Source organism: Canis lupus, chromosome 34, assembly GCF_011100685.1.
Source record: "Canis lupus familiaris isolate Mischka breed German Shepherd chromosome 34, alternate assembly UU_Cfam_GSD_1.0, whole genome shotgun sequence".
Taxonomy (NCBI): Eukaryota; Metazoa; Chordata; class Mammalia; order Carnivora; family Canidae; genus Canis; species Canis lupus.
In genome coordinates this window covers 23368768-23395852 of record NC_049255.1, presented here as the reverse complement: position 1 = coordinate 23395852, position 27085 = coordinate 23368768, and the positions used below count along the sequence as shown (strand labels likewise).

The 27085-nt window shown below is 37.0% G+C and overlaps 1 protein-coding gene across 3 annotated transcripts in view; it reads right to left on the bottom strand.

The window, feature by feature from the left end:
- CCDC50 (coiled-coil domain containing 50) overlaps positions 1-26629 on the bottom strand; it is a 57326-nt gene extending 30697 nt beyond the window's left edge. For 2 of the 3 annotated variants that reach the window (XM_038583697.1, XM_038583699.1), the window contains exons 1-5: positions 20993-21043; positions 20822-20858; positions 14058-14120; positions 13119-13245; positions 7793-7883 (exon numbers count right to left, since the gene is read on the bottom strand). In XM_038583697.1, coding sequence (XP_038439625.1) covers positions 7793-7883; positions 13119-13245; positions 14058-14120; positions 20822-20858; positions 20993-21028 — 354 coding nt within the window. In that variant the 5' untranslated portion in view covers positions 21029-21043. Of the gene's footprint in view, positions 1-7792; positions 7884-13118; positions 13246-14057; positions 14121-20821; positions 20859-20992; positions 21044-26523 lie in introns of those variants that run through there. The other variant, XM_038583698.1, reaches the window with a different exon arrangement.
- Between the last annotated feature and the right edge of the window lie 456 nt (positions 26630-27085).

Sequence of the window (27085 nt, the reverse complement as noted above, 5' to 3'; positions counted from 1 at the left end):
GGGAGAACAACCTCAGAAAAAATATGAATGTTTTAACTGGGTGACAACCAACAGTCCATTAGAACACAGGAGATATGGTGTTAAAGAGAAAGATGAGGCTGGAAAAACACTCTGACACTGGAACACAGGCAGTCCTTAACACACAATCTCAAGAAGTCTGGAGTCTACAGTTTAAGGGATGAAGGGTTATTAAAGGTTTTGAGCTAGCCAGTGACAGTGTTCTGAAACTGAAGCTCATTTCTATGAAAGCCCCACAAAACAGCACATAAACTTTGTTCCATGTACATTCTTTTGGAAAGAAGGTCCCTAGCTTCACCAGATTCTTAACTATCACACAAATATGCAATAGCATTCACTGGTGAAAAATGATAATAATCATAGGTAGTTTAAGGTGCTTACTTTCTATTTACACTAAGTACTTATATAAGACAAGAAGTGTTTAAATGTTGATATAAATTTTGAAGCAAGAATTCATTACTACTCTCCCTTTTGCAATTTTCCAAATAAGTCAAAATGAAGACGATATGAAGACTAGAAGGCAAACTTCAAAAAAATTCATCTGGATGAATCAATTTCTTTCATGTCAGTGCAGAAACATGAAGGATGCTGCAGCTAGGTAAATCAACAATGATCATCCACACACTTAGCTTTCAATGATCATCAAAATGGCCTTACAAATCTGCCTTTTTATTAAATGAATGCCTAAATTCAAGCTTATGAATATACTAATAACATACTATCTCTAACTGATTTCTATGCTGGAAGTGTCTCATAAAATTTTGTGAAAGGTGTACATACCTTTCTGCTACTTAACTACCCAATGTTCACTCTCTATATATGTATATACACACACATACACATACATACCTATAGATATATATATACATATCTGTATCTACATATTCTATACATACATATATCTATACAGACACATTACTAGTCAATCTTAAAGTCCAATGTCTTAATTTCCTAATGCATCATTTTAATAAATCTGTTACTACATATAACCCCTGTACCAGGTTCATTGTATTTGATATCTTATAAAGTAATATACCAATCAGTTCAAGAGAGACAAGTAGAACAGATAACTGTTCTCCCAAAGCTATTATTATTATAATAAAGTTTCCCAAATCTCTATACTTCTTAGTGCAGGATAGGAAGAAAATGCAAAACTTTCCTGAGCTATCATGTTTACTGAGTACCTAACGCGACAAACGGTTTGCTTTAGAGGAAACAAGAAATTTCCCTTGCTGTAACTGAGTAAAAATAAACAGGAAAATTACCAGGTCCAACTACCAGCATAAATGATTTAACGAAACTATGCTTTAGAGACCTTACAATTGCTTTCCTGCTACTGAACTTCATCCTGATGAATATACAGTAATAAGCTGTGTTCTCAGTGTGAAGAACAAGGAGGAAAGAAACAAGGATGATGCCACTTGTTTACCGTGCATTAGCCAGTCAAAGAAAGTGCTTTTCATCAAAGAGAGAAACAGTTATGCTCCTTAGCACCCAAACCTGTTGCTCTTTTAAGCTCTCAGCTCCTTTTTGAGTAAGCTTCCACTTGGTGAGAGGAAAGGCTGCTGGCTTGAGGAGGGAAAGGATAGACTTCACAGACCAGTGATTGACTTAGAGCTGTGGCTTAGTCCAAGGGCGGGCCCCTCCCTACTTTTCAACATCACTGTGCACTGCCTGCAGGGAGGTGATTTCAGTAGAAAAAACTTCCCCTGAAACAAACTGAAGATTTCAGTTAGTCACAATGCTGCTGCATGCAGCTTAGTCATAAACAAGCTCCTTGGTCCTTAGCTTTCTTCCTGTAAAGGTTAGTCTAGAACAGCATTTCCAAAGCTCTATTCCTGAGAATGCTGGTCTCTAAAGGTTCTCCAAGAAACACAAAGCATTCAATGGAAAGCCTGCATTACATCTAACTCTTTGAAATGCACAATAGATTATTTTAAAACTTTGATAAAAGAAACCTGTCATCTTCCTATAACCTAAAAATATTCAAATTTGTTTTGAGTAAAAAGCTTTTTACATAAAAGGTATAAACCTAATGGAATTACTGTTTCATAAAACATAACTTGAGAAAACAAACCTAAAAGAACTCATAAGCTCTTCTGAAGTCATTTTAAATTATTTTTTTAATTAATCATACTAATCAGGTAGGCTTACTTTGGGCTCATGTGAAAAAAACAAAACAAAACAAAAAACTGTAATTAGAAGACTTTCTAGTAAATACATTTATTGGAATGAAAACTCACTATGGTATCCAAATCTTGAAAATTTTAAACTATGAACATAAGACAGAACACAGTTAAGGATCTCTAGATGATAAAACAAGTCATTTTAATGAAAACATAGTCTTACTAATTGCCTTCAATGGACCAAACATTCTCCTACAGACCTGTAGAGAAAACAGGATATGTGGTCAATATCCTCAAGGTTCTTACCTATTAAGTTTTAGAAGCAAAATGATTAGTATAATTTAAGATATGCAAAAGTGAGTGCTCTAAGAAAGGCATTATCACAAACAAGGCATAGTGGAGCCCAGAAGAGCCTAACACATCATTCCCAAGTAGATGACAAATTACTAAACTATTGAGGCACCTGGGTGGCTCAGTGGGATGATTGTCCAACTCTTGACTTCAGCTGGTCATGATCTCAGGCTTATAGGATTGATCCCTGCATACCAGGCCATATGCTCAGGGGGAGTCTGCTTGGGATTCACTGTCTCTTCCCTCTGCCTCCCCACCCTCACCCCCTGCTGATACTCTGTGTCTGTCTTTCTCTCAAATAAATAAATCTTTAAAAAAAATTACTAAACTATTATGTTGGGTTCCTTAGGCTTTTTTTTTTTTTTTTTTTGGTTTATATGATTTTATATCAGGGTTACTTCTCCCCTGAAAGTTTCTACTTCTATTCCTCAATGGTAGTAGGTTTCAAAATTAGGAAATCTTTGGCATAAAAACAGTCAAGGAAATCTAAAAATGTGATTATTAAATAACTATCAGAAAGAGAAAAGAAGAAACCCATTCCATTAGATTGCTACACTTCTTTATCAACTAGCAAGTAACATCTAATTCAGTAGGGAACTCAGAACAGGTATACTCTCCAGTGGGGTTTAAGACTGGAAAACAACGTAACAATTCTATGGATGTAAAAACATCACTATGACCAAGATAAGAAGAGAGAAGAATCTTCTCAGTCAACAACCTTCTACTCACTCCCCCTTTCTGGCCATATATGCATAATCTTATTTTTAAAGTACCAAAACATAAGGCATTTTTTTTTAGTAGCTAAAATGTACTGCTATTTGAAGTATGCTCTAATTATTACCAACTTACATAAATATTATTTTAGAATATGAAATTCTAATCACTTGAAGAATGTTATGAAAAAATACCATGGTTCACACTAGATTAATTTTTAATGTAAACTCGTTACTAAGTTTATCCCTGAACAGTTCATATTATAAATGGCTTCAAACTGTTGGACTAGTGCCACAGACTTTTCATAATATGGTCATGCTAATGTTTCCTTAAGCAAAAAAAAAAAAAAAAAAAAACTTTTGCCCTAAAATAGTTGCACATTTCACATATATTTGGACGTAGGTTCAAAAGAAACATATATGTATAAAGAAACATATATGTATATCTATAGATATTTAAACACACACACATATGCTTAGGAGTTTTATTTAAAAATTACTTAAATCGACTAAACACATTCCTTAGCTTTATGAAACAACAATGACAAATGCTTATGCTGTGACCAAAGAGAATGATCCCGGTGGAATTAGTCCACTTTTCTTAGTTACAAACACATACAGTCCAGTATTCCCAAAGGCTACAAAACCCTGCTTCCACAGAGGCCTAGAGAGAAATGGAACTACTATAGTCACACGATGTAAAAATGTTTTTTGTTTTTTGTTTTGTTTTTGTTTTTGTTTTTAAAGGAGAAAAGCTGAAAAGAAGGAAGAGAGGGAGGGAGTATGGGAGAAAAAAAAGAAAGAAGAAAGAGAAGGGGGAAAGTAAGGGAGAAGCAGGAAGGGGGAAGCTGCAATGCTGGTAAGAATACTAAAGATCTTTCTTTTTCTTTCTTTCCTTCTTTTCTTCCTTTCTTTTTTTTTTCTTCCTTTCTTTTTTAAAAAAACTTTTCTACATCTGCCTCTCTGCATGGAAATGCTAGTTGCCTTACATCTGTGCTGTGTTAAAAAGCACAATAAAATTATACCATAACAAAGCTAGAAATGCTAATTCACCCACACAGAATTGTATAACTTCTCATGTACAATGCTATGCAGGAAAAATACTCTGTCCCAAGAGAAAAGAGGCCTTGGATTCTACATCTGGTTGTTTGAAGGGTAATAAACTACTAAAGAGAGTTGACCCCAAAAATCTCTGAAAATGAGATCTGGGTGAAAATCCAGAGAGGAATTTTCCACAGCCCTGCTGTTCAGTAAGAACTTACTAGCTAAGCAGACTCCACAAGGAAACAGAAGAGCATAAATGGAGAAAAATTTTAAAAAGAATTAGGGTAGTTCATGAGTAACAGGCAACATTTTTTTCAAGAGCTGGCTGGAAAAACCCCACTATTATCTCATCTCAGTCTCAGTCTCCTCTGCAGGACTAAAATAAATAAATATGCATTATTATACATCCTTCAATGATAAGCTTTACTATTACAAATCTTGTTCATTTAATATAGTAACATACCAGTGGGCTGAGAGTCCTATCTTTTGTTAAGAGAACAACTCAGCATGGTAGGCATCTTCTAATCTAAGGCATCAGCTAGAAAGTCAGAGTCTGAACATAGTTTTTAAGGTTAGTCTCACTAAATCTCCCCTACTGAATTTCTCCTTTAATTCTCTGCACTGCACTGGGGAATGGGGCCATTTCACCAGGTCAAACAGCAGTGGAGGGCAAGTCAGCTGGGAGGCCTATCAAGGCAAGGAAATGCATGAAGACTACTCAGATCACACTAGACTGGAATATACTTAAGCCTGTTTATTTTTTCCCTTTCTAATTTAGCATACATCTCTATGTAAGAGAAATAAGAGCTGTTATAAAGGGCATAAGGATGTGGAAAAAATTGGCAAGAAAGTAAAAAAGAAAGAAATTATTAACTTAATATGTCTCAGAGGCCTTACATACATGATCTCACTCAGCCCTCCAGGGTTTGTACAATTATCACGCTATCTCCAATTTGGAACCTGGGTTCTACAAGGTTAAGTGAGATTCGAAAGTCATAGCCAAAAGTTAAAAAGCTAAGATTCAAACCCAAGGCAGTCTGACTCCAAAGGTTACATGTTGTCTATTGAATCACAGTCATGTGTGTCCGAAGTGGTCAGTCAGAGGACCTGAACTATTGAGACATTTCTCTGGAATCTTATTATAGCTGGGGAACAGACACTGACTTCTTCAAGTTTTAATTTCTTCATCTGAAAAAGAATTAATCACTAAACTGCTTACTTTTATATAGTATTACCATGAGACTATTTAGTATGATCGCTGTTTAGATTCTACATGCCTAAATAAAGTGTTTTGGTTTTTCATTCTCCCCTGTTTTTCCCGAATGGGAGAAAAAAAAAAATCACAGGACACCAGTAGCATTTATAAGAAGCCAAGTTCATTACTCTGTTATTTTTAAAATAAAAGCTTTCCTGTTTAGAAAATATAATCACTCCTTTCAGTTCCAGTTTCATCCCTAAAAGCAAAGTATTAACTACAGAGAGGCAACACATCCTGTAGTAAGAAAGAGTTCCTGTGTTGATAACAGGAAGGATAAAAGGGAATTCTTAATTCTTACTTGCAGTTCTGATTATTACAAAATCAAGGTTTCTTAAAAACAAAAAACAAACAACAACAACAAAAAAAAACAGCTAAATACACAAATACCAGGTGTCTCATGCTCACCTGGCATAGTACTAGGAGTCTTATAGGAACAAGGATGGCTCTGTGGGAGCAGCAGTATATGCAGGCTAGTTTACGGATGGCCCTCATCCCACCTATTTAACAGGATGATCACATGTGCTGGTACTCAGGATAGGCCCAGTTTATGTAATTATTAATAGTGCCCCTTTTAACCCAGAAAAATATTTGAGTATACATACAATAAATCTATGGCAATCCTATTAAAATTATAAATCATCTTCTTCTTTAATATAACCTTAACCTGTGACCAAGAACAGCACAATTGGTTTCAAAGAAGGTAGATGCAGAATCAATACACAATGAAAAGGAATTGTTTGTAAGATATGCTAAAAGTCCAACACAAAGGCAAATTCAAGTTAGTTAACTGCAAATTCAAGTCTTCTTACCAACAAACCACTATTGATACTTTTAGTCATTTTCAGCTTTAAAAACAATACAATTTTAAAATATCCACAGAATCCAAAAGATTAGTTCTTTGAGGCAGAACTCATAGAAGAGTGAAGCCAGAAGCAACGAAGAGTGAGAGCAACAGCAGCTTGTGACCTCCCACAATGACATGTACTGACTCCCGTTCAGCCTACGCTCAGGTCTGTGCTTTCCCTCTCAAGATCACAGGAATACAGCCTGTACTGGGTCAAAGAGTGTCTCCTAAAAATTCATTTCTACCACGAACCCCAGAAAAGGACTTTATTCAAAAATAAGGTCTTCACAGATGTCATTAGTTAAGATCATGCTAGACTACGGTGGGTCCCAGAACCAATCAGTGGTTTCCTTATAAGAAAACAAGAGGACACAAAGATACAGCAAAGAAGGCCATGTGACAATAGAGGCAGAGGCTGTAGGGACGCAGTGACATGCCAAGGAATGCCAGACTGTCAGGAGCCACTAGAAGCTTGGAAGGGGCAAAGCATCATCTTTTCCAGAGGCAGCAAAGCCCCACAAAAACTTTGGTTCAGATTTCTGGCCTCCAGAACTGAGAGAATACATTCCCACTGTCTTTTTTTTTTTTTTTCAGTAGCAATAGCAATTTTTTTTTGAATTTTTATTTTATTTTTTTAATAATAAATTTATTTTTTATTGGTGTTCAATTTGCCAACATACAGAATAACACCCAGTGCTCATCCCGTCAAGTGCCCCCCTCAGTGCCCACCACCCAGTCACCCCCATCCCCCACCCTCCTCCCCTTCCACCACTCCTAGTTCATTTCCCAGAGTTAGGGAGTCTCTCATGTTCTGTCTCCCTTTCTGACATTTTCTACCCATTTCTTCTCCCTTCCCCTCTATTCCCTTTCATTATTATTTATATTCCCCAAATGAATGAGACCATATAATGTTTGTCCTCCAATTGACTTATTTCACTCAGCATAATACCCTCCAGTTCCATCCACCTCGAAGCAAATGGCGGGTATTTGTCGTTTCTAATGGCTGAGGAATATTCCATTGTATACATAGACCACAGCTTCTTTATCCATTCATCTTTCGATGGACACCGAGGCTCCTTCCACAGTTTGGCTATTGTGGACATTGCTGCTAGAAACATCAGGGTGCAGGTGTCCCAGCGTTTCATTGCAACTGTATCTTTGGCATTCCCACTGTCTTAAGCCAACAAGTTTAGGGTCATTTGTTAAAGCAGTCCTAGGAGACTAATTCACATGTTACATTCAATTATCGTTATCTTTTAAGATTTCACTTATTAGGTTATCAAGGGGCAATAAACAGTGGTCTATGGAAGGCAACACTCAGACTACGCACCCCAAAGACAAGAGCTCACCTGCCCACCTGGCAACCCTACCCTGAGCCTATGAATACTGAAAGCAGTCCCTCCTCTGCTAGGGTAGAGGGGCATTATCTAAGTTGTACCTCATCCTTCTTCTCCTGAATGCGTCGTCTTTCTGCTTCAATAGCCAGCTTCTCCTGGATTTCCTGAGCAATTTCACAGTCTTGTTGTTCACTAAAAGAAAGAAAGAAAGAAAGAAAGAAAGAAAGAAAGAAAGAAAGAAAGAAAGAAAGAAAGAAAGAAAGAAAGAAAGACAGACACTATGAATAAAGAAAATAAGAAATGATTTTTCCTAAAAATAACACAATTTACTGAATACTCACTATAAGCCCCTGTACGTTTTTCTATCATTTAATCCTCACAATAGTGATGTAAAGAGTTTGATACTGTTACATCTTACAGAAAAAAAAAAAAAAAAAAAAAAAAAAAAGCTGGGGCTGAGTAGTCAAACCACTTCCCTAAGATCACAGAGAAAATAAGCGCCAGAACCAGATTCTGATCCCCAGACACTACAATGGAAAGTCCCATGCTTTTTCTGCACTCCTGAATCACCTCACCATACTGGGGCCACTCTACAGAGAGGCATGTTTTCTCAAGATTCTGCAGAGGAAACATACACTCTGAGATTAATGTCCACAAATACCCAAATAAAGATAGGGAGTACACAGAAAAAATTGGGGGAGAGCTCACTAAATATCACCGGAATCACTTCGAGGTGGTATGACTTTAAAATGATTGGATGTATTTTTCAGTTTCACTAATACTTAAAATACTCCCCAGCTTCAATTCACAATAGACACCTCCTGGCTGATGCCAGTTTTCTTCATACTCAAGCCCCTAAGAAAACCAAATGTTGTAATACTGTAGCTAGCATAGTTTGTTTGGGCATTCATGCATTCAACAAAGATTTAAATAGCACCTGCTGTGGTCCAGGCACTATGCTCCTCACTGAGGAAGCAAACATGAGTAAATCTTCACTCTGCACTCAGAAGCTCACAATACTTTTTTGGTGAAAAAAACAAGAGAATGATTTTGGTGGGAGAAACAGATCCTTTAAAACAGAACCTCTAAAACAGCAGTTCAAACAAAAAATAGGGTTTGGATCTCTCAGAGATGGTTACAAGTCCATATGTCTTCTGGATTCAGGTTTCAAGAAAAGTCATTGGGAAGCCTAAATCTCCAGAATGTGATAGTTCTGGAGAGCCAATTTTTACACAAAACTGTTAACTAGGAATGAAGACCACAGACAGGTTTAGAGCTTACTATTTAAAAAGATGCTGGAATAAAATCATAATTGTGATTTATAGATGCAGTTTGTTTCCTAAACAAATAAATCCTCTCATTCTCCCCCTGCCAAGTGAACTTTAAATACTCAGTAGGGGCATGTGGGTGGCACGTCAGTTAAGCACTGACTCCTGATCTCAGCTCAGGTCTTGATCTCAAGATCCCAAGTTCAAGCCCTGCATTGGGCTCCATGCTGGGTGTGGAATCCACTTAAAAAAAATACTCAGTGAATCTCAGTCTTGGTTATATGTTCCATATTTAACAAACAGCATTTTGTAATTTAAAAGTGTTGTAGAGAGCAATAATCCTAACTTCAATTGAGGAATTAAAATCCATATATTCTATTCTGACAAAACTGAGAGGAAAGAATTATTTTAATTTGTATGGAAATGGGTCACTTTTAACATGCTTGGAAATAGGTAGGTGTTGGTGGAAGATGTGACACACACACAGGTGTGTACACATGTGTTATGCACACACAAGACAGAAAAGAAGGAAAAGAAAGTAAGACAGCACAGGGAAGGGATGGCAAGATTCCGTTAGAATCAGTAGGAAAACCACTGGAGAAGGTGGCTGCAGATGTGATGTCTGGTTCTGCCACTGACAGCCAGTGAGCTGCATCCTCTTGTGTCAATTTAACAGCTATAAAAGTATTTGCACTTAACGACTTCATTTAATAGGTCTAACATTTTAGGACTCTTATCCACTCAAGCCAAAGTACTGAAAAGAAAAAAATAACTACTCAGAATAGGTTTTATTATATAACCTCTTTTCATTTACTCACTTCTAATAATTAAGAATCATACACAAAATCATGGTCTTAGTTTTCAAGTATGCCTCTATTTGCATCTCCCAAATTCATGTAGAATCTACACAGGACTTAGCAATTGTTAATTAAATGCAGATGATAACAGATGGGAAGAAAGCAGAAGTTCGGTAGAGAAGGCAAATCCAAATGAAATGTTAAAGATCACAACTGACATAGATGTATCTCCTCGTATAGAAAATAGCCAAACCATGGAAAGAGCCTAGATGTCCATCAACAGATGAATGAATAAAGCAGATGTGGTATATATTTATAATGGAATATTACTCAGTCATCAGAAAGAATGAAATCTTGCCATTTGCAACAACTTGGATGGAACTAGAAGATTTTATACTAAGCCAAAGAAGTCAGGGAAAGACAAATACCATATGATTTCACTCACATGCAGAATTTAAGGAACAAAATAGATGAACGTAGGATAAGGAAGGAAAAATAAAACCATAAAAACAGGGAGGGAAACAAACTGTAAGAGATTCTTAACTACAGAGAACAAAATGTGGGTTACAGGGTGGGGGAGGTGGGTGGGAGGGAGCATGGGGGATGGTTGGTGGGCATTAAGGAGTACACTTGATGGAATGGGCACTAGGTATTACATGCAACTAAATGATTCACTAAATTCTACCCCTAAAACTAATAATAATACATTGTATTTTAACTAAAATGAACTTCCATAAAAATGTTTTTAAAAAATAACAAACAAAAAAAAAAGAAAGAAAGAATTGAGGTTTAAGCTAAGCTTAATTACTTCAAATCATATTGCCATGAAGGACCAGATTTAATTCATTCAGCCAATTATACAGAATCCAGAGGAAGCAAAATCAAGTGATAAAGAAGTAGTCAACAACTGGCAAATCTGATGCTGGACAGGGGCCCCAGGATGCAGATTGAGTGGGAGGTTCCAGTTCATTAATATTTACAGCATTTCACCCATCCAGTGATGTGCAACTGTCAAAATTACCAGAGTGTGAAAATCATGAAACTTCCTTATTTCAGTTAGGACTATCTGCCAAACCCTGAAGTCCCAGGCAGAAATATAATACCTGGCTCTCTTCTAATTTAAGACCTATAATCCATCACTCCCTGAATCTTCATTTATATTTAGTGTTTTATTTTTATCTCAAGAATCTCTGAATAATCTCATTATGCTATCATTACCCTAATTCAGGATCTTAAACCTCTACACCAGCCTGAGAACTGCCTTTCATAGCAAAGCACTGTGGATCATATGAAGAATAGTTGAGAACTCTAGAATATTTTTCTAGCTCTGGCTCTGATCTTCACCTGGTTGTGACCCCGAACCTCTCTACACATCTCAAATCTCTTCTGAAAGATTTATTTATTTATTTGAGAGAGAGAGAGAGAGAGAGAGAGCAGGGAGGAGGTACACAGGGAGAAAGAGTCCCAAGCAGACTCTGCCCTAAACACGGAGCCCAGTGCAGGGCTTAATCTCATGACCCTGAGATCATGACCTAAGCTGAAAACAAGAGGTGGTCGCTCAACCAACTGAGCCACCCAGATATCCCTCAAATCTCTCTCTTTAAACTCCATTTCTATTACCCTCAAATCAAACCTTGTCGTCTCTTCATTTGACCATTGCTCAATAGCGGCCTTCACAATCCTCCACCTACCCAGTCCACAAACTAGGCCCCAAAATGAAAACCCCAACAGGTTCTCTGTTGTTTCTAATATAAAATCTGCAAAATCTAAATTCCTAAAAACATAATTTATGTAACGTTTCGGTCCAGGTTTTGACTACTTTTCCAGCCTCATCCCCTACCCATGCCCTTAATCACACCCTGTAGTCCAGCAAGACTGAACATCGTGTAGGTACCATGAGATTCCAAGCTCTTTTACCTCTTACCTTCCCTATTACCTCCTCTGGCGAGAATGGTTTTCCCCAGCTAGGACTACACATTTCTAATTAACCATCAAGGTTCAGATTAACTGTATCTTTGTTGGGATGGTTTTCCCAGTCTCCTCTCTTCATAGGAATGAACTGTATTCTTCAATTTCCTGTGGCTTGTGAGATTATCTGGAGATTTATAATGCTCAGAGCTTTATTCTGAGGCTCTTAAGGGCAATGGCTATATTTTACTCCTATCTCTGGTCTCTAGTGCCTTTCATGGTGACAGGTATAGCAAAAGTCAGTGACAGCGTTTTTTCCAAAATAAGGAAGATGAACAAAATGATAACTAAAGTTCTCTCTATGAATAATAAAACAGAAGGATAAACCCTTCCTCAAAGACAGCACAAATAATAGGTTTTCCTGTTTCTCTGAACAAGAATGACATTAAATTGAGGGGTGCCTTCACTTCTTCCTTTGCCCTTTCCTCCTTAAAACAATACCTTGTGGTAAAATCCATCATTGAGATTTAAGGATGGGGGCCACTCTCAATTAAGAAATGCACCCTGTGAGCTTTTAAAGCATTGGAAAAGAACAAGTCATTGTGCTGGAAGAGACCTTACATGTGATCTTTCCATTTACCTAACTATTAAAGGAGGAGACTAAGAAAGAACTTTTGTCACATGCTGGAGTTATAAAGATAACTGAGGGTGTAATTTAAAGCATTCCAGGGCAGCCCGAGTGGCTCAGTGGTTTAGCACAACCTTCAGCCCACGGTGTGATCCTGGAGACCCAGGATCGAGTCCTGGAGACCCGAGATCAAGTCCCACATCAGGCTCCCTGCATGGAGCCTGCTTCTCCCTCTGCCTGTGTCTCTGCCCCTCTCTCTCTCTCTCTCTCTCTCTCTCTGTGTGTCTCTCATGAATAAATAAATAAAATCTTAAAAAAAAAAAAAAGCATTCCAGAAGATTCTATCTCTCCCTGAAAAGCAAGAGGTTCAAGGAAAATAATAGCAGCAAACACCCCCAGGAAAGAACTGTAGGAAAGAGTACCCCTAGAAAAGAGTAAAGAAATCCAAAACAACTCAGAAAGTTCTTTGATATCCACTATTTCCCTGGATTCCTCCCAAACCACCTACAAGGCAAAGGGACAGAGATTATTTTCCACATGCTACAGGGAAGAAATATAGACTCAGAGAGATGGACCAAATGGCTCACAGTCCTAAAGTTAAAAGTGCTGAGTTCATATTAGAATCCACATGTCCCAAAACCTAGAAAGTGTTCCAACAACAGAGAAAAATTTTCAAATCAAAGAAAACTATAGGATAGCCACTACAGGATTTATAATTGAATAGTGAAAGGCAGGAGAGGGACAGACACGGAGTCTCTTCCCTGCCCTGCTGCTCCACAGAGAAAATCAGTCCCAGCGTGAGTCCCTCCCACCCCCAAATCCTCACAGGTCTTTGTAGCGCTTCTGGAGCTGAGCCTGAGCTTTCAGGTCTTCCTCCTGAAGCTGCTTAGCCACCTGGAGATCATGTTGGACCAAACGGTTCCGTTGAATGTTCGATGCCAAATGATGCTCAACTGGACAGAAATATTGAAGACAGGAATAACAATGTTTCAGTTTTTGGCTTATTAATAGTATGCCTCAGAATAACTTAAGAAGAGCTTTTCCCTTAAAAAGAGCCTCACACCTATGACTTCATTTTATGCTCTCAATAATGCTATATAACAGGCAACTTCTTTGTATCTTTCCATTAAGTAAAATGAGGATCAGAAAGGTTAAGTAATTTGCTCCTGGTCACATGGCAAAATAGTGGTAGTGCCAGGACTTCCACACAAATGCTCTAAGGCCACGGCTCCTCTGCTCCACCAGTTGTCACTCTATTTATAAATTACATTTTTCAATACTTAATGTTTATATTGACATGTGAATTAATGATTCTTAAATTACATATTCACAAATATGTACTTTTATGTAACAAATACAACTTTAGCTGGATTTAGCTTCCATGATTACATATATAAATACTATGAAGACTCCACAATCCAGATACTGCCAATGCCTTGGAAAGATGTTCAAGCCCCTCTTCTAGGGGAAGGGATAGATGCCAGATAGTGTCTCCTTCCTATAACACTAAGGCAAGAGAAAAAGTTCAAGTCCCCCTTCTCCTTCCATACACCCAACAGTCTCCTAATCCCTGGCAGCTGTCATACTTCAAAATACCCAGAATTTCATCCCCCACCCAGGTGACATTTGCCTAGATAAATCCCCCAGGATAGATGGACAGTGTAGGCCTGGTGACTCTGTTCCTGGCTGTCTCACCCTAAGAAACCTGCCTCAAGCTACCACTAAAAAAGAAAACAGAAGAAACATAATGAGGGCCATTACTCACTCTCTTGTTCCTGTAGGCTGTGGGCCAGGGTGTGGTCCTCTAAAACAGCAAAATCTCGGCACACTGCAAAGGATGAGGGAAGAGAAGAAGACAAGAAGGCTCATTGGTAATATTTTATAGTTTTTTAAAAAAGAATTGTGTTTACTTCAAAAATCAATTCTAATATTATAAGATAACATGCAATGTAAAATAGTGACTAGTTAGTATAAAGTCTTCAATCATAAAAATCCACATAGTACGTGCTTAGTGCCAAGCACAGGGTGTCACAAAATAATGGTTAGCTCTTATTCCTGGCCTACCTATACTAACCACAGAATCAGAACTCAGAGGTCCAGAAATTCTAGTCCGCTAAGAGAGAGCAAGTGCTACTGCCATAATACAAGAGACAAGAACATTCTGCATACTGCAGATGAGAGAAAGTGGAGTCCTCGCATATCAGAGGAGTTAAGAGAAATCTATCTAGCCTTTTCCTCAGTTATCTGGGTGGAGGGGATCCTCTCTCAGAGACTGACAGCTATCTTGGTATCTCTAAAGAAAAACATACATTTATTAGTCCCTCAGGTAGGGGCAGATCTCTTTGTCAAGGATAATCACATTCTTTAATGGGTCCACACCCTCAGACATGAGTTAGAACTGGCTCCTTACATGTCCCTAAATGTAGAGCTTCCTAAAATGAATCTGTACACCAAAAGAAAATGGGAACCTTAGAGGATCCAGGAATCCGTCCCTAATGTTGCCTCAATTTGGAGATCGGGGCAGGAGCATTTAGTGGCCTTTTTAGAAGCAAATGGGAAAAGATGGTCTCCAAGGTCTGTTCTACCCTAAACAGCAATTTAAACTCCTGTTTCTTAAAACAAACATATACATAAAATAATACTTATGAAGGATTCTTATTATGACATGTGCTTTTTTACTTGTTTGAAGGACATGTAGTTTAGACGGTAACTTCTTGCTCTATTCCCAACATGTAACTCACATTAAAAAGGAAAAGTCCTCAAAGCCATAAACTAGTACTAGGGATTTATCTAGGATTCCAGAAACTATACCATAGCATTAGCAGAGGTTATAGATTTCTTTCCGCAGCTTTGGATTTGCCTATGAGGACGTTTACCTAAAATGGAATTTAAAAAAACCACACACACATTTTTGCTATTTTTAGCACTTACATATGCTAACATATACACTCATGTAGCCCTGTCCCTGAGAAATAATGCCATAAAAAAAGTAGGTAGATCTTGGACAATAGGTTGCTCCAAAATGGTTTTACAAATCATTTCTGCCTAAGAACCGCTTAAACTATATATGACCTGCTTACCCTTGTTCAAATGCAACTGTGAAACTAGTAATTCCAGTAAAAAGTCCTGTGCTTTGACATCAGATATATTCTCAGCAAGTTGTAACAACTGTGTCCCTGATCCTAGTTACCCTGTATTTCAGAGAATGAAAGTGCTTTCAAAATGACCTGGTGAACCCTTTCAATTAACAGGTGAGGAAAGTGAGGGCTGTAAGGAACAAAGGCTATTATTAAGGCCAAATGGAGTCTGTTGGTGACAAGGCTAGAAGTCAGTGTCCCAGCCAGTAAGGGCTCTTTCCTTCCCTGAAACCATGACAGCCCTCCTGGACTTCAGGCAAACCATGAGGTTGGAACAGACTGAAAGGAGATATTCGATATTGATCAACATGCATTCCCTAAAATGCTTAGCTAATTAATATTAATTGATTAAATGGCTAAAACATGTATGAATTTAGTTCACAGAAAACAAATATTCAGAATGAATTAGCCAAAATGAATATAATCAAATCTTGTTCAAAAGAATGCTATCTTAATATGTTGCCTTATTATTTGAAGTGCTTTTATTTTACTGCAAAAGCTTATGTGTGTATACTAAAGTCAGTATTAAACTTAATTAAGATTAGATTAATTGTTGAGATGATTATTTTTCAAATCATGGATGACAACCTGTTATTAGGTCAAATCAATTTACTAAGACTAGAACAAGTATTTAAAAATTAATAGATTAAAAAAAATGAATAGAAAAAAGTATAGCATACACAGTGGAGGAAATTATGGTATGGAGAAACTTTTTCAGTTTTACACACACACACACACACACACACCTACACACATAAGTATATATGGTATGTAGTAGCTCACAATGTAAAACATACTTCATCCTGTATATTATACTCACAAAAAAAGCCACTTCACTTTATGTTATCAGAGCAAAAAATTATGCCAAACAATATATTTTATATATATTTTAATGTCATGCTGAATAAAATAAAAAATTATAAAATCGTTGCAATTTTCCATGTGCATACCCATGTGAAGAACTTCAATAATTTTTTTTTTGCTTTAGTCAGTGCAACATTAAAAATATTATGTTTATGGACTTAAACACTTGTAATAAAAATATGTTTTTAATACACAGCACTGACACAAACTGAATTAGAATCGTGCTCATCTGTAGAGAGAAGCAAAGGGCAGGAGTGTCTTTGCTATATCAGGTGTTCTCTTGTTTTAGGAACAAAATAGAGAAGACTACTGCAAATAAGGCAAATATTAACATCTATTAAATCTATTAGGTTCTTACATTTTGTATTTCTTCTGCTTTTTGTAATTTTTATATTGCATTTTAAATTCTACAATTAAATACAAACATTTTTAAAATCCACATCTTTAATTCCATCAGTAGCATATATTGCTAAATCATAAACATGAAGACACATTTGACATAACAGGTACATGGAGTTTATGAATCGCTAGTTACCATAACAATGACTCTTCTCAATGATTTCTTACTATTTAAACAAGAACAAAGTACATTCAATTATCATGATTTGATCCTAAATCTTACAGCATATAGGGGTGAGGGCTTGAGCTAGCAGAGAATCTAGAAGCTCTTCAAGGACTAGAAGGAAGTGCACACACTCATACATGGAATTATACTGTCAATACGCTGATTTAGCACTTCAGAGCTTAATAAGAACTTTCAAATAGATAATCTCACTTATACCAAGTATTATGTGTTTAATCCAGTTTCTTCTGCATCCACTCTAGTTCCCTTCAAGATATATCTTTGCATCGTGACTCTACTACTAGCTGGAAAAAAATCACACATTCAGCCACCTTTTAAATCAGTATCCAGGCTGGGAATTACAGAAATACTTCACAGCCAGGCCAAGTTCAGAGCCTAGATAGTTGTTCCTTCCCTAATCTACTCTACTTTGAAGTAAACAGTATAAACACTACTGAGGATAAACAGCATAAACTCATCTCACCATCTTTCCCTGCAAGCACATTTAAGATGTATCATTGGACCTTGAGTTCTTACCTTCCCACGTCTCAAACTTTCTCCCTCCTATGTTCACTTTCACTCATCCGAATTTCAGGCTGATGTTGATATTAAGGCAACACCAACACTCTCCTTCATTCTCATTCAAACTTCAATGGTCCTGTAATCTCCAACCTCAAACATTTTCCCCACAATTAGGGCATGGTAGCTAAGTCTCTTTTGAAAACTAATAACCATGCAACTCTGCCTCATTGCTTTTGAAGAACATCAACAGAAAGAAACACACTTTATCATTCAGCTCAAATACACAGCTGCCTCCCCAACCAGTTGCAAACTCTTCAGGAGAAGGACCCTATTGGACTAATCTCTGCACCTTCCACACAGTTAGCACTGGGCGTAGCATATAGTAAGACTCCAAGAGATATTAATGGAAAAAATGAAGAAACACTGATCAACAAAGTCAAAACACAGTAAAAATTCCATTGACAAGAGAAGAAAACAATTTTATGAACAGAATTGAGCTCTTTTGTTATGACAGCAACACAGAGGCTTACAAAATTTTCAAATATTTAAATAAAAACTAGAAATCTTCCTCATTCCCATTAAATGAAATATAGTTTTAGTGATTCTTTTTAATCCAGATATATACATATAGGGATATAGTGAATTAGTTTGCATTGAGCCAAACAAATTTCAGAAATAAGAAGTGGGATTTATATATACATATAACACACACACACACACACACTCCCCCATCCATTTTCCTTGAAGAAAAAGATGTTTTTAATTCATTTATGGATCTCCCTAAATAAATAAATGACATAGAATATATCTAGAAAGCACAGTCATTCAACAAACATTTGTTGAGCTCTTTTTTAGGATAAATAAGTCATCTCCAAGCCATCAAGAAGATAGAGATGACAGAAAGGTAAGTAAACATAAACACAATATAATTTAATAAATGTTAGAAAGACCTACAGAATATTCTTTGAGGGCATAAATAATGGAGGAGTTATGCTTGGTATGAAGTGGAGGTAAGTATAAGAAATGGGAGTGACTCAGACAAAGGTATCCAGAAACCTTAAAATAGCTAACATACAAAACAAATTTCAAAGGAAGGTTAAAATTCTTAAGGGCAGAAGGGGTAGGCATTCTCAGTGAAGGAGATCAATTAACTCTTACAAACCAGAAGAGTAAAGACAGCATTCCACTTCTGTCCTTCTTTTACCCACATCCCAAAACTTTCTGGAAATAACAATTCCAATGAGTCAATCTTTACAAGCTTCCACTCACATACAAATGCCTGGATTAATAATACACTCACTAGAAACTTTTTCTTTCAACTGCATCTGTATGCCTTTTATATTCTGGTATAGCTTGTAAATTATTCTATTTTTGTGTAAATGCTATTAGCAGCAGATGGGATACCTACTCATCACATTGAGAGCAGGGATAGTACTTGCTTTCCTTTGTTCCATACACATGAAAACAGCCTCTATGAATGAGGATGATATTCCAGACATATATTTTGTCTTAAAAAATTTGGTAATGACACTCGGGCACAGTTGACACTAACATAAAAACTGTTGATGACAGTGCACTTTCATATTTATTTCTCCTAGCCACTTGAAGGTAAAGGCTTTATCAATACTCTCGTTTTATTTATGAGAAAACTATGACTCAGAGAAATAAAGTGACTTGACCAAGATAGCCCAAAAATAAACAAATGAATCAGAACCAAATCAAGCTCTTCTGGCCCCAAAAGTTTCTGTTCAAAGTCTATATTTCATTACATCAGAAAAGAGTGATATCATTAAATAGTAAATAAGATAAATATGCATTTATTGATAAAATTGTGAATACAAGAGAATTTAGGTAAGGGTGATACATATACTTAGAATGTGGATTCCAGGTCTCAAAATAGAGCAATAAAAATGTGACATCACTTATTTTGTCTCACTCTCTCCCCAGAATAAGTCTCTATAGCAATCAGGCTGTGTTTACCTCTGAAAAACAACAGCAATAAAAAGATCTTTTCATCTACAGTGTTTCATGGGCAATCTACAAGAAGATCCCTCAGCTGTGAGTATAGTGGGAAATTCTGAGGAAAATCTCCCTTTGGGATCTAACCACCTCCCCCCTTCTCCTCTACTTTCCATCCAACATCAATGAGTATCCCCCTTTGCAAAGAGCGTATTAATGAATTTCATACTAATGTGTCCAAGTGATACATATGTAAACCCCTATGCTTTTGTTTGTTGCCCTACAAAAGGAAAAGCTCTAATAAAATTGCCTGAGTAAAAGAGAAATGGGATGCAGGAGAAAGTGTAAACAGTTATCCTAATGACAAGTTTTCAACGTTTTCATAATCAACAAAGTATATATATATACACATATATACCAATATCACCAATATCACCACCAATACCAATCCAAAATGAACCTTCATCCCCATCCCCGTAGCTCAGCTATGGACTGTGGACACTCTCTTAACCATCTGCCCCAATAATGAGTCCCAAAATAGCAGATAGCTTTGAGTCACTGGCCACTCTGACAACTGAAACTTCCCTTTCAGGCAGAAGGTTGAAACAATGAGAATAAGATCTCAGTGATGTTTGAGCAGTTAATTTACTAGAGGATAAGGGATAACTGAAGCCCTTGATCCTTCTCTGACTTTTAGTGTCCTAGATGTCCATCCTGTGGAAATTAACAACATCCAAGTACGGTATGACAGAAGTTGGAGAGTAGCACCTAATTTTGGCTGATGAAAAACTGGTCAATGACATAGGTATTCCATCCTCATTTACTTTGTTCCTAGTCAAAGTAGCCAATGATTAGGCCTAGCTTTCTGATCAAGTCTCCAAATCTCCTGTTCTATCCCATATACTATGGTTATTTCATCTGTCTAGAAGATAGATGATCCTTCTGAGAAGAGACCCATAATATAATTAAATCAGATCCACTTTTCTAAAATATTTATCCTTAATGTAATTGCCCCCCTTACTAAATTAATTGCAAAGGGCACACATATTTCTATAATTCCTTTATGAAAGACAGAGACTTTCATCCACGTTTTGTACAAATGACTGAGTCAAGTACTATTAACCAATGTTTCAACTATTTGGGGATTTTTATGGTTACTGGTTTTGGTTTACATTTTAGTTCATTGGTGTGGGTACAGAACACAGAGAATGGGAAGAAAACTTAGTCACCATACTACGGATTGGGTGTGGAGGGCAGAACTCTGTTCTATCTGCCTGAGGCACCTCTCCACTGTCTAAAAAATTCATAATCAACTTTCAAAAGCCTCACTCAAATGTCATTTCTCTATTATCCAATCTTCTTGAATAAAGCCAAAACCATCACAATTGACTGTCACATAACCAACAGATATGCCTATACATTTTTCCCCCAGTGACTTCATAGGATATAGTAAATATAATACTATAGCACTAATCTTATTATTACCTTTACCCATCTGTTTCCCCAGCATACATTCAAGATCCTGTAAGGCAGGAAAAATATTATGGATTATTTTATCTCCAACATTTATCACAGTTCTTGAGATAATGATTTTCAAATAAATAATTGTGGAAATGAGGGCTCCTAGGAAAATGATGACCAATATAAATGAGGTACCATGATATACTGCATTTTTTGCAGGTATGAGCCCATCCTCACCTTCCAGCTAACCTGAAAAAAAAAAAAAAACTGAGGAGCTCCATGTCTGTCCACATTACCTAAAATGACAGTAAAGGGGGGCGCACACCTGGATGACTGAGTCGGTTAAACATCTAACTCTTGATTTCAGCTCAGGTCATAACCTCAGGGTTATGAGGTAGAGCCCGTGTAGGGCTCCCCGCTCAGCACGGAGTCTACTTCTCTCCCTCTCCCTCTGCCCCTTCTCTTGCTCACTTTCTTTCTAAGATAAATAAATCTTAAAAATAAAATATAAAATAAAATGAGAGTAAAGAGTTTCTGGTTCCATCACCCAAATTTCAGATACATTATACATATTATAATGGATAAAAGTTGATAGAATCCTAGAATATCTAGAAAGGTAGTACATTCAGTCAGATGGTCAACTGTTGGTCCCTTTAGACCACAGTTCAAAACGTCATTCAATACATGAAGAAATGATGGCTCTGAGAGCTGGAATAATAATGCCAAGGATCACACAAATAAGTGTCTAAGATTAGACCCCCAGACTACAAAAAGTGTGTGTATACATCAGGATATGTGTTAAGCTAAATAACCCAACAGGATACATAAGATGTGCATGGCATTTTGAAGCAGAGAATGTAACGTGTGCTAAGATACTGACAGGAATTTTCAGAATCTTGGAGTGGTGTCCTGACTCATCTGAGAAAACCTTCTCAGTCTTCAGAAATCTTCTATAGTAGCAGACTGCCAAAGAGTCTTAAAATCAGAAAATGTTAGTAAATTAAGGTAAATGAAAAAAGGGTCAATATCGGAAGAAATAAATAAATTGATTAATTAATTAGTTTGTTTGTTTTTTAAAATATGGGGGGAAGAATCTTGAAGGATCTTTGTAATAGGAAAATATCTTCCAGGTGAATCAATCCTGCCACAAACATTACTGAGAGATAAAAAGCTACCCTTTTCAAAAAAGGTGCTACAAGGAGCAGAATTCTGCAAAGTTCTACCAAATATCTGGTCTGCTAAAGTTATCACTTTGGTGAGAGCACCAAACTGTTTTAGAGTATCAAGAATTCTAACCTCAAGAAAATATAGCTAAGAATAATGAAGGGATCTAGGCCAGGTTCTCTAGTTTCTTCAAATATTTCTAAGCTTCAATCTCTGGTCATAAAAATGTGCTTATTCATCACTTTCTTAAAATTATGGAAACTGATTATCAGAAAAGGTTTTAGTAGTTGTCAAGTCCAATCTTACCCTGTCCAAGTAACCATCCTCTTAAATATTTCATCCCCAGGAAGCCCATTTCCTTTCAACGCAGCACCCCCTGTAAATAAATATAAGTAAGGGGGATCCCTGGGTGGCTCAGTGGTTGAGCGCCTGCCTTCGGCCCAGGGCATGATTCTGGAGTCCCAGGATCAAGTCCCACGTCGGGCTCCCTGCATGGAGCCTGCTTCTCCCTCTGCCTGTGTCTCTACCTCTGTGTGTGTGTGTGTGTGTGTGTGTGTGTGTGTGTCTCATGAATAAATAAATAAAATCTTTAAAAATAATAATAGGAAGAGAAGAAAGAAAGAAAGAAAGAAAGAAAGAAAGAAAGAAAGAAAGAAAAGTAAGATGGTCTTCAGAAGGACAAAACCTGTCAATTCATAGACATTATCCACTGATCCTACTTCCAGCCTTGGGTAGATTGGCGGTGGTGGTTGGGGGAGGGGGTTGCATAAAAAATGGCACTCTGAAATCTGTTCAATACACCCTATAGATGATTATCCATGTGGCTTATCATACAAGCTAGGCACAAGTAAAGGTATTCTCCATTATATGAGCTGACCTTTAAAAAAAAAAAAGATTTTAATTATTTACTTGAGAGACACAAAGAGAGAAAGAGAGCATGCACTAGTGGGATGAGGGGTAGAGGTAGAAGCAGACTCCCGCTGAGCAGGGAGCTTGATGCAGGACTCAATCCTGGAACTCCAGGATCATGACCTGAGCCAAAGGCAGACACTTAACTGACTGAGCCACCCAGATGCCCCATATGGGCTGATCTTGTGACCCTTTCTGACTATAGGTGACACACCTGACTTTGCAACTTCATAAAATATTAGGAAGGATAAACCTCAAAATTCAAATACTGACTATATACTGTAGAATTACAATGTCACTTATTTTCCTTTTTAAGTATTTCTATATTTTCCAATTTCTCTACTCTGAAGAGTAGTCAATGTTTATAATCCTTTTAATAATATTTTATAATAAGATACATGTTTTTAATCTAATTTTCACATCTAAATAATGAAACAAATATTTGCTAGGAAAAAATGAGTTGCATTTGCAATGTTTTATTGATTCAGTTTATAGTTTCCTTAAGGTTACAAAATGAAAGGGTGTTGTTGTTGCTGTTGTTGTTGTTAAGGAAAAAAGTATATTACCAAATACAAAGTCTACATAAGTCCTCAAATTTGTATCTGATTTTCCTGAGAACCAAAGCAAGCTGGGAAATGTGAAAGTTGCCCAGTTTCCATTATCTAAAAAAAGAAAGAGGGATCCCTGGGTGGCGCAGCGGTTTGGCGCCTGCCTTTGGCCCAGGGCGCGATCCTGGAGACCCAGGATCGAATCCCACATCGGGTTCCCGGTGCATGGAGCCTGCTTCTCCCTCTGCCTGTGTCTCTGCCTCCCTCTCTCTCTCTCTCTCTCTGAGACTATCATAAATAAATAAAAATTAAAAAAAAATAAATAAAAATAAAAAAAGAAAGAATACCAGTTCTACACTGAATAGAAATATTTTACTAGCAGTAAACATGAAACTAAGCTGTTATAATGCTAGAACTTAAATAGAAAGCACTTAATGGACATCATCAATAGTTAAAGTATGTGTTTTAAATGTGTACCTACACATACACACACCACACACATCTTCAACAAAAGCCCAAGACTAAGTAAAAAGACATTAAAATGTCTTAAAGCAAAACAACTGATTTAACCCCAACATTTCACTCTGATGCAATTTATTAAAATCAGTCCCTGAGTTATTTTTTTTTCTAATCCCCCAAATTCAAAGTTAAATGAAAACCCCAGTAACCCAAACCACTTGTTTGGCAAGTAGATATGTTATAGTTGACCACAGACACATTAGATTGCAGGCAAGTGGGTTTTGAAAAATGCTGAGATAATGTACGTCCTCAAATCAGAAGTACTACTTTAATATCATAAACCATCCACATCATTATCAGAGACCACAGAAGAACTGGGTAACTTATTGGAAAAGTGAAAATGGCTGAGTCAGAAATTTCCATCTGACAGAGCAAAAGATTGAGAGTGAGAGGAACAGTGAAAAAGTGGCAGGAGGGAAGATAGTAGGGTGGAAACAGAGCAATGTTTACCCATCCCGGTAGAACTGTCAGGTAAAACATTCCATAAAGAAATATCTGACTCAGAATGCCTGTGTGGCTCAGTGGTTGAGCTTCTACCTTTGGCTCAGGGCATGATCCCAGAGTCCCAGGATCCAGTCTTGCATTGGGCTCCGTATAAGGAGAAAGAAGGAGGAGCCTGCTTCTCCCTCTGCCTATGTCTCTGCCTCTCTCTGTGTGTCTCAAGAATAAATAAATAAAACCTTTAAAAAAAGAAAGAAAGAAAGAAAAATATGACTCAAGTTATCGTAAAGTATAAAAAATACCCACAAACACAACCTCACAAGCTTCCTGTGTTTGCAGGCATCAACTTTATGGATCAGTACTCTGAAGCCAACCTTTTCTGTGTTGACAGTAACCAAAATACTACTCAAGAAAAGTTACAACTCAGATCTTATCTATTTTCAGAAAATGCAGATCTAGATGCTAAATCTTCCTCTCTTCTCAAGAAGCATCCCATAATCTCAAAATGAGGCTCAACCTGCAGGTCACTTAGTCTACACTCCCAAAAATTGGTGCTTAGGTTCTGTCCTTGCATTCCCACCAAGTGATCGCGAGTGAAGCTCCCTTCAAACTCTGTATGATGTACCTTTATATCATCCAATGTTGGAATAGATGTTAGAAAAGATTTCCTTAAACTAGACCAAATCTGTATGGTCTATCCATCACTATTCTATCCATTCAGGTCACAAGTTTTCCCCCATACTATATACGGGAACCACTACTCATATATAGATATTTCTTCAAATTAACTAAAATTAAATTTTAAAAATTCAGTTCCTCAGTCTCACGAGCCACATTTTCAGTGCTAAATAACTATATGGGGCTGATGACTACCATTTTGGACAGTGTGAAATACAGAACATTTCCATCATCACAGAAGCTCTATTGGACAGCACTGCTCTAAACAATAATCGCAGTGAGATAGATAGGTTACCGCTAACTTAAACTAGACCACTCAGTAGCATTTAAAGCCATTTTAATCATCTGTGTCTGTGTGTATGCAAACACACACATGTGCATATGCACTTATATTTTAACCAACAGATGTAGCTCACTTTACCAGTATAGGCAACCAAAGGTTTTGAATATATTACTGGTCTTGTGTTAGCCACTGATTTATCTTCAAAATTCTTGTATTTCTCCTGTTTCTTTTTCTTCAGCTATAAAGTGGTGGTAGTTTTGCTAACTTCAGCAGTGTGAAAAAAGAAAAAGTTATTCCACATTTATCAAGCAAGTACTGTGCAGATATAGTCACTGAAACAAAGTGAGTAAATACCCACTTAGAAAGGAAATCGAACTGATTTCAATACAGTTAAAGGAATTCAATTCTGGGAAATACATCTGCTACTGAATAAACCCACCAGATGGCTAACACTTACTGACCAAACACTTACTGAAGAATTCTGCATTCTGATTAACAAATCTACATCTGTGAATTTCAGTTGATCCCGAAAATCAAACTGGTCAAAAGTAGAGAAGATTCTCCTCAGTTTACTGTCTTTGGTGCACTCCTTAAAGAACAATTACATTTTACATGGGTGCTCCATTTCAGAACAATTCAGAAATATGTGAATTTACACAGCAGGTAAATAAGTAATTACTTTTAATATCATAAAAATTATTTAAAATAAATCATTCCTTCTTTTAAATGATTCGGTTTATTTTTAAATGGATTTAAAATTTCCTAACTGAATATAAAAAGATAAATATCAAAATTACACTCAGAGGGGTACCTTGGGGGCTTAGCCAGTTAAGCTTTGCATTCTTGGTTTTGGCTCAGATCATGATCTCATCAGGATCAAGGATCTAGCAGCCAGCACATTGGGTTCTGTGCTCAGCACAGAGTCTGCTTGCTGTCCCTGCCCCTCTGCTCCTCTCACCTCCCAAATAAAATCTTTAAAAATAGTTACACTTAGAAAACAATGAAACTCTTTACACAGTGTTTTCTGCAATACCTTACATAGAGCACTTGTGTTCAGTGAATACTCACTGCTGTAAGGATACAGTATAGTGTAACCAAGTATTCTTATCCTGATTACAGTCCTGGGTCTAACACTCCCTAAATGAATAATCTTGAACAAATTAATATAGCTTACATTTACTCACCCAAAATAGGAGTGATAACAACCACTATAAGGACTTGAGCACTGCAGGAAATCTGTACACTTCTTTTTAAAAGGTATTCACAAATTATTCTGATGGAGATAACTTTCTATGTAGAAAACAAAAGATCCTTGATTACCACAAGCAGTCCTCAAAATACCCCAAATACTTAAATGTCCTTAGATAAGCAGTAGCAGACAGAACAATTTTCCACAAAGAATATCCAGACTGTAAGAATTTATTGCTTTTATATTGCATGTATCCCTAAAGAAACTCCGATCTTCTGTTGTTCCACTATTTGAATGGCACTTTTCCTGGCACTTAAACAAGCCCTCAAAAGGTTTGGCAGCCCTCAAATGGTTTTGGTTTCTCTGTTTGCCTTAGCCTAGAAAGAAAAGCCACCCATCTCCTTAAACCCCTGTAGGATAAACCCAGTCATGCCCATTAAAACCCAAAAGATCACATCCAACCCAACTTAAGTACAAGTTTACACCAGGGAAAGAAAACCATTTTGGTTTATTGGCTTCATATGACAAGAGAGTTTCCTTAAGTACTAGCTACGGCA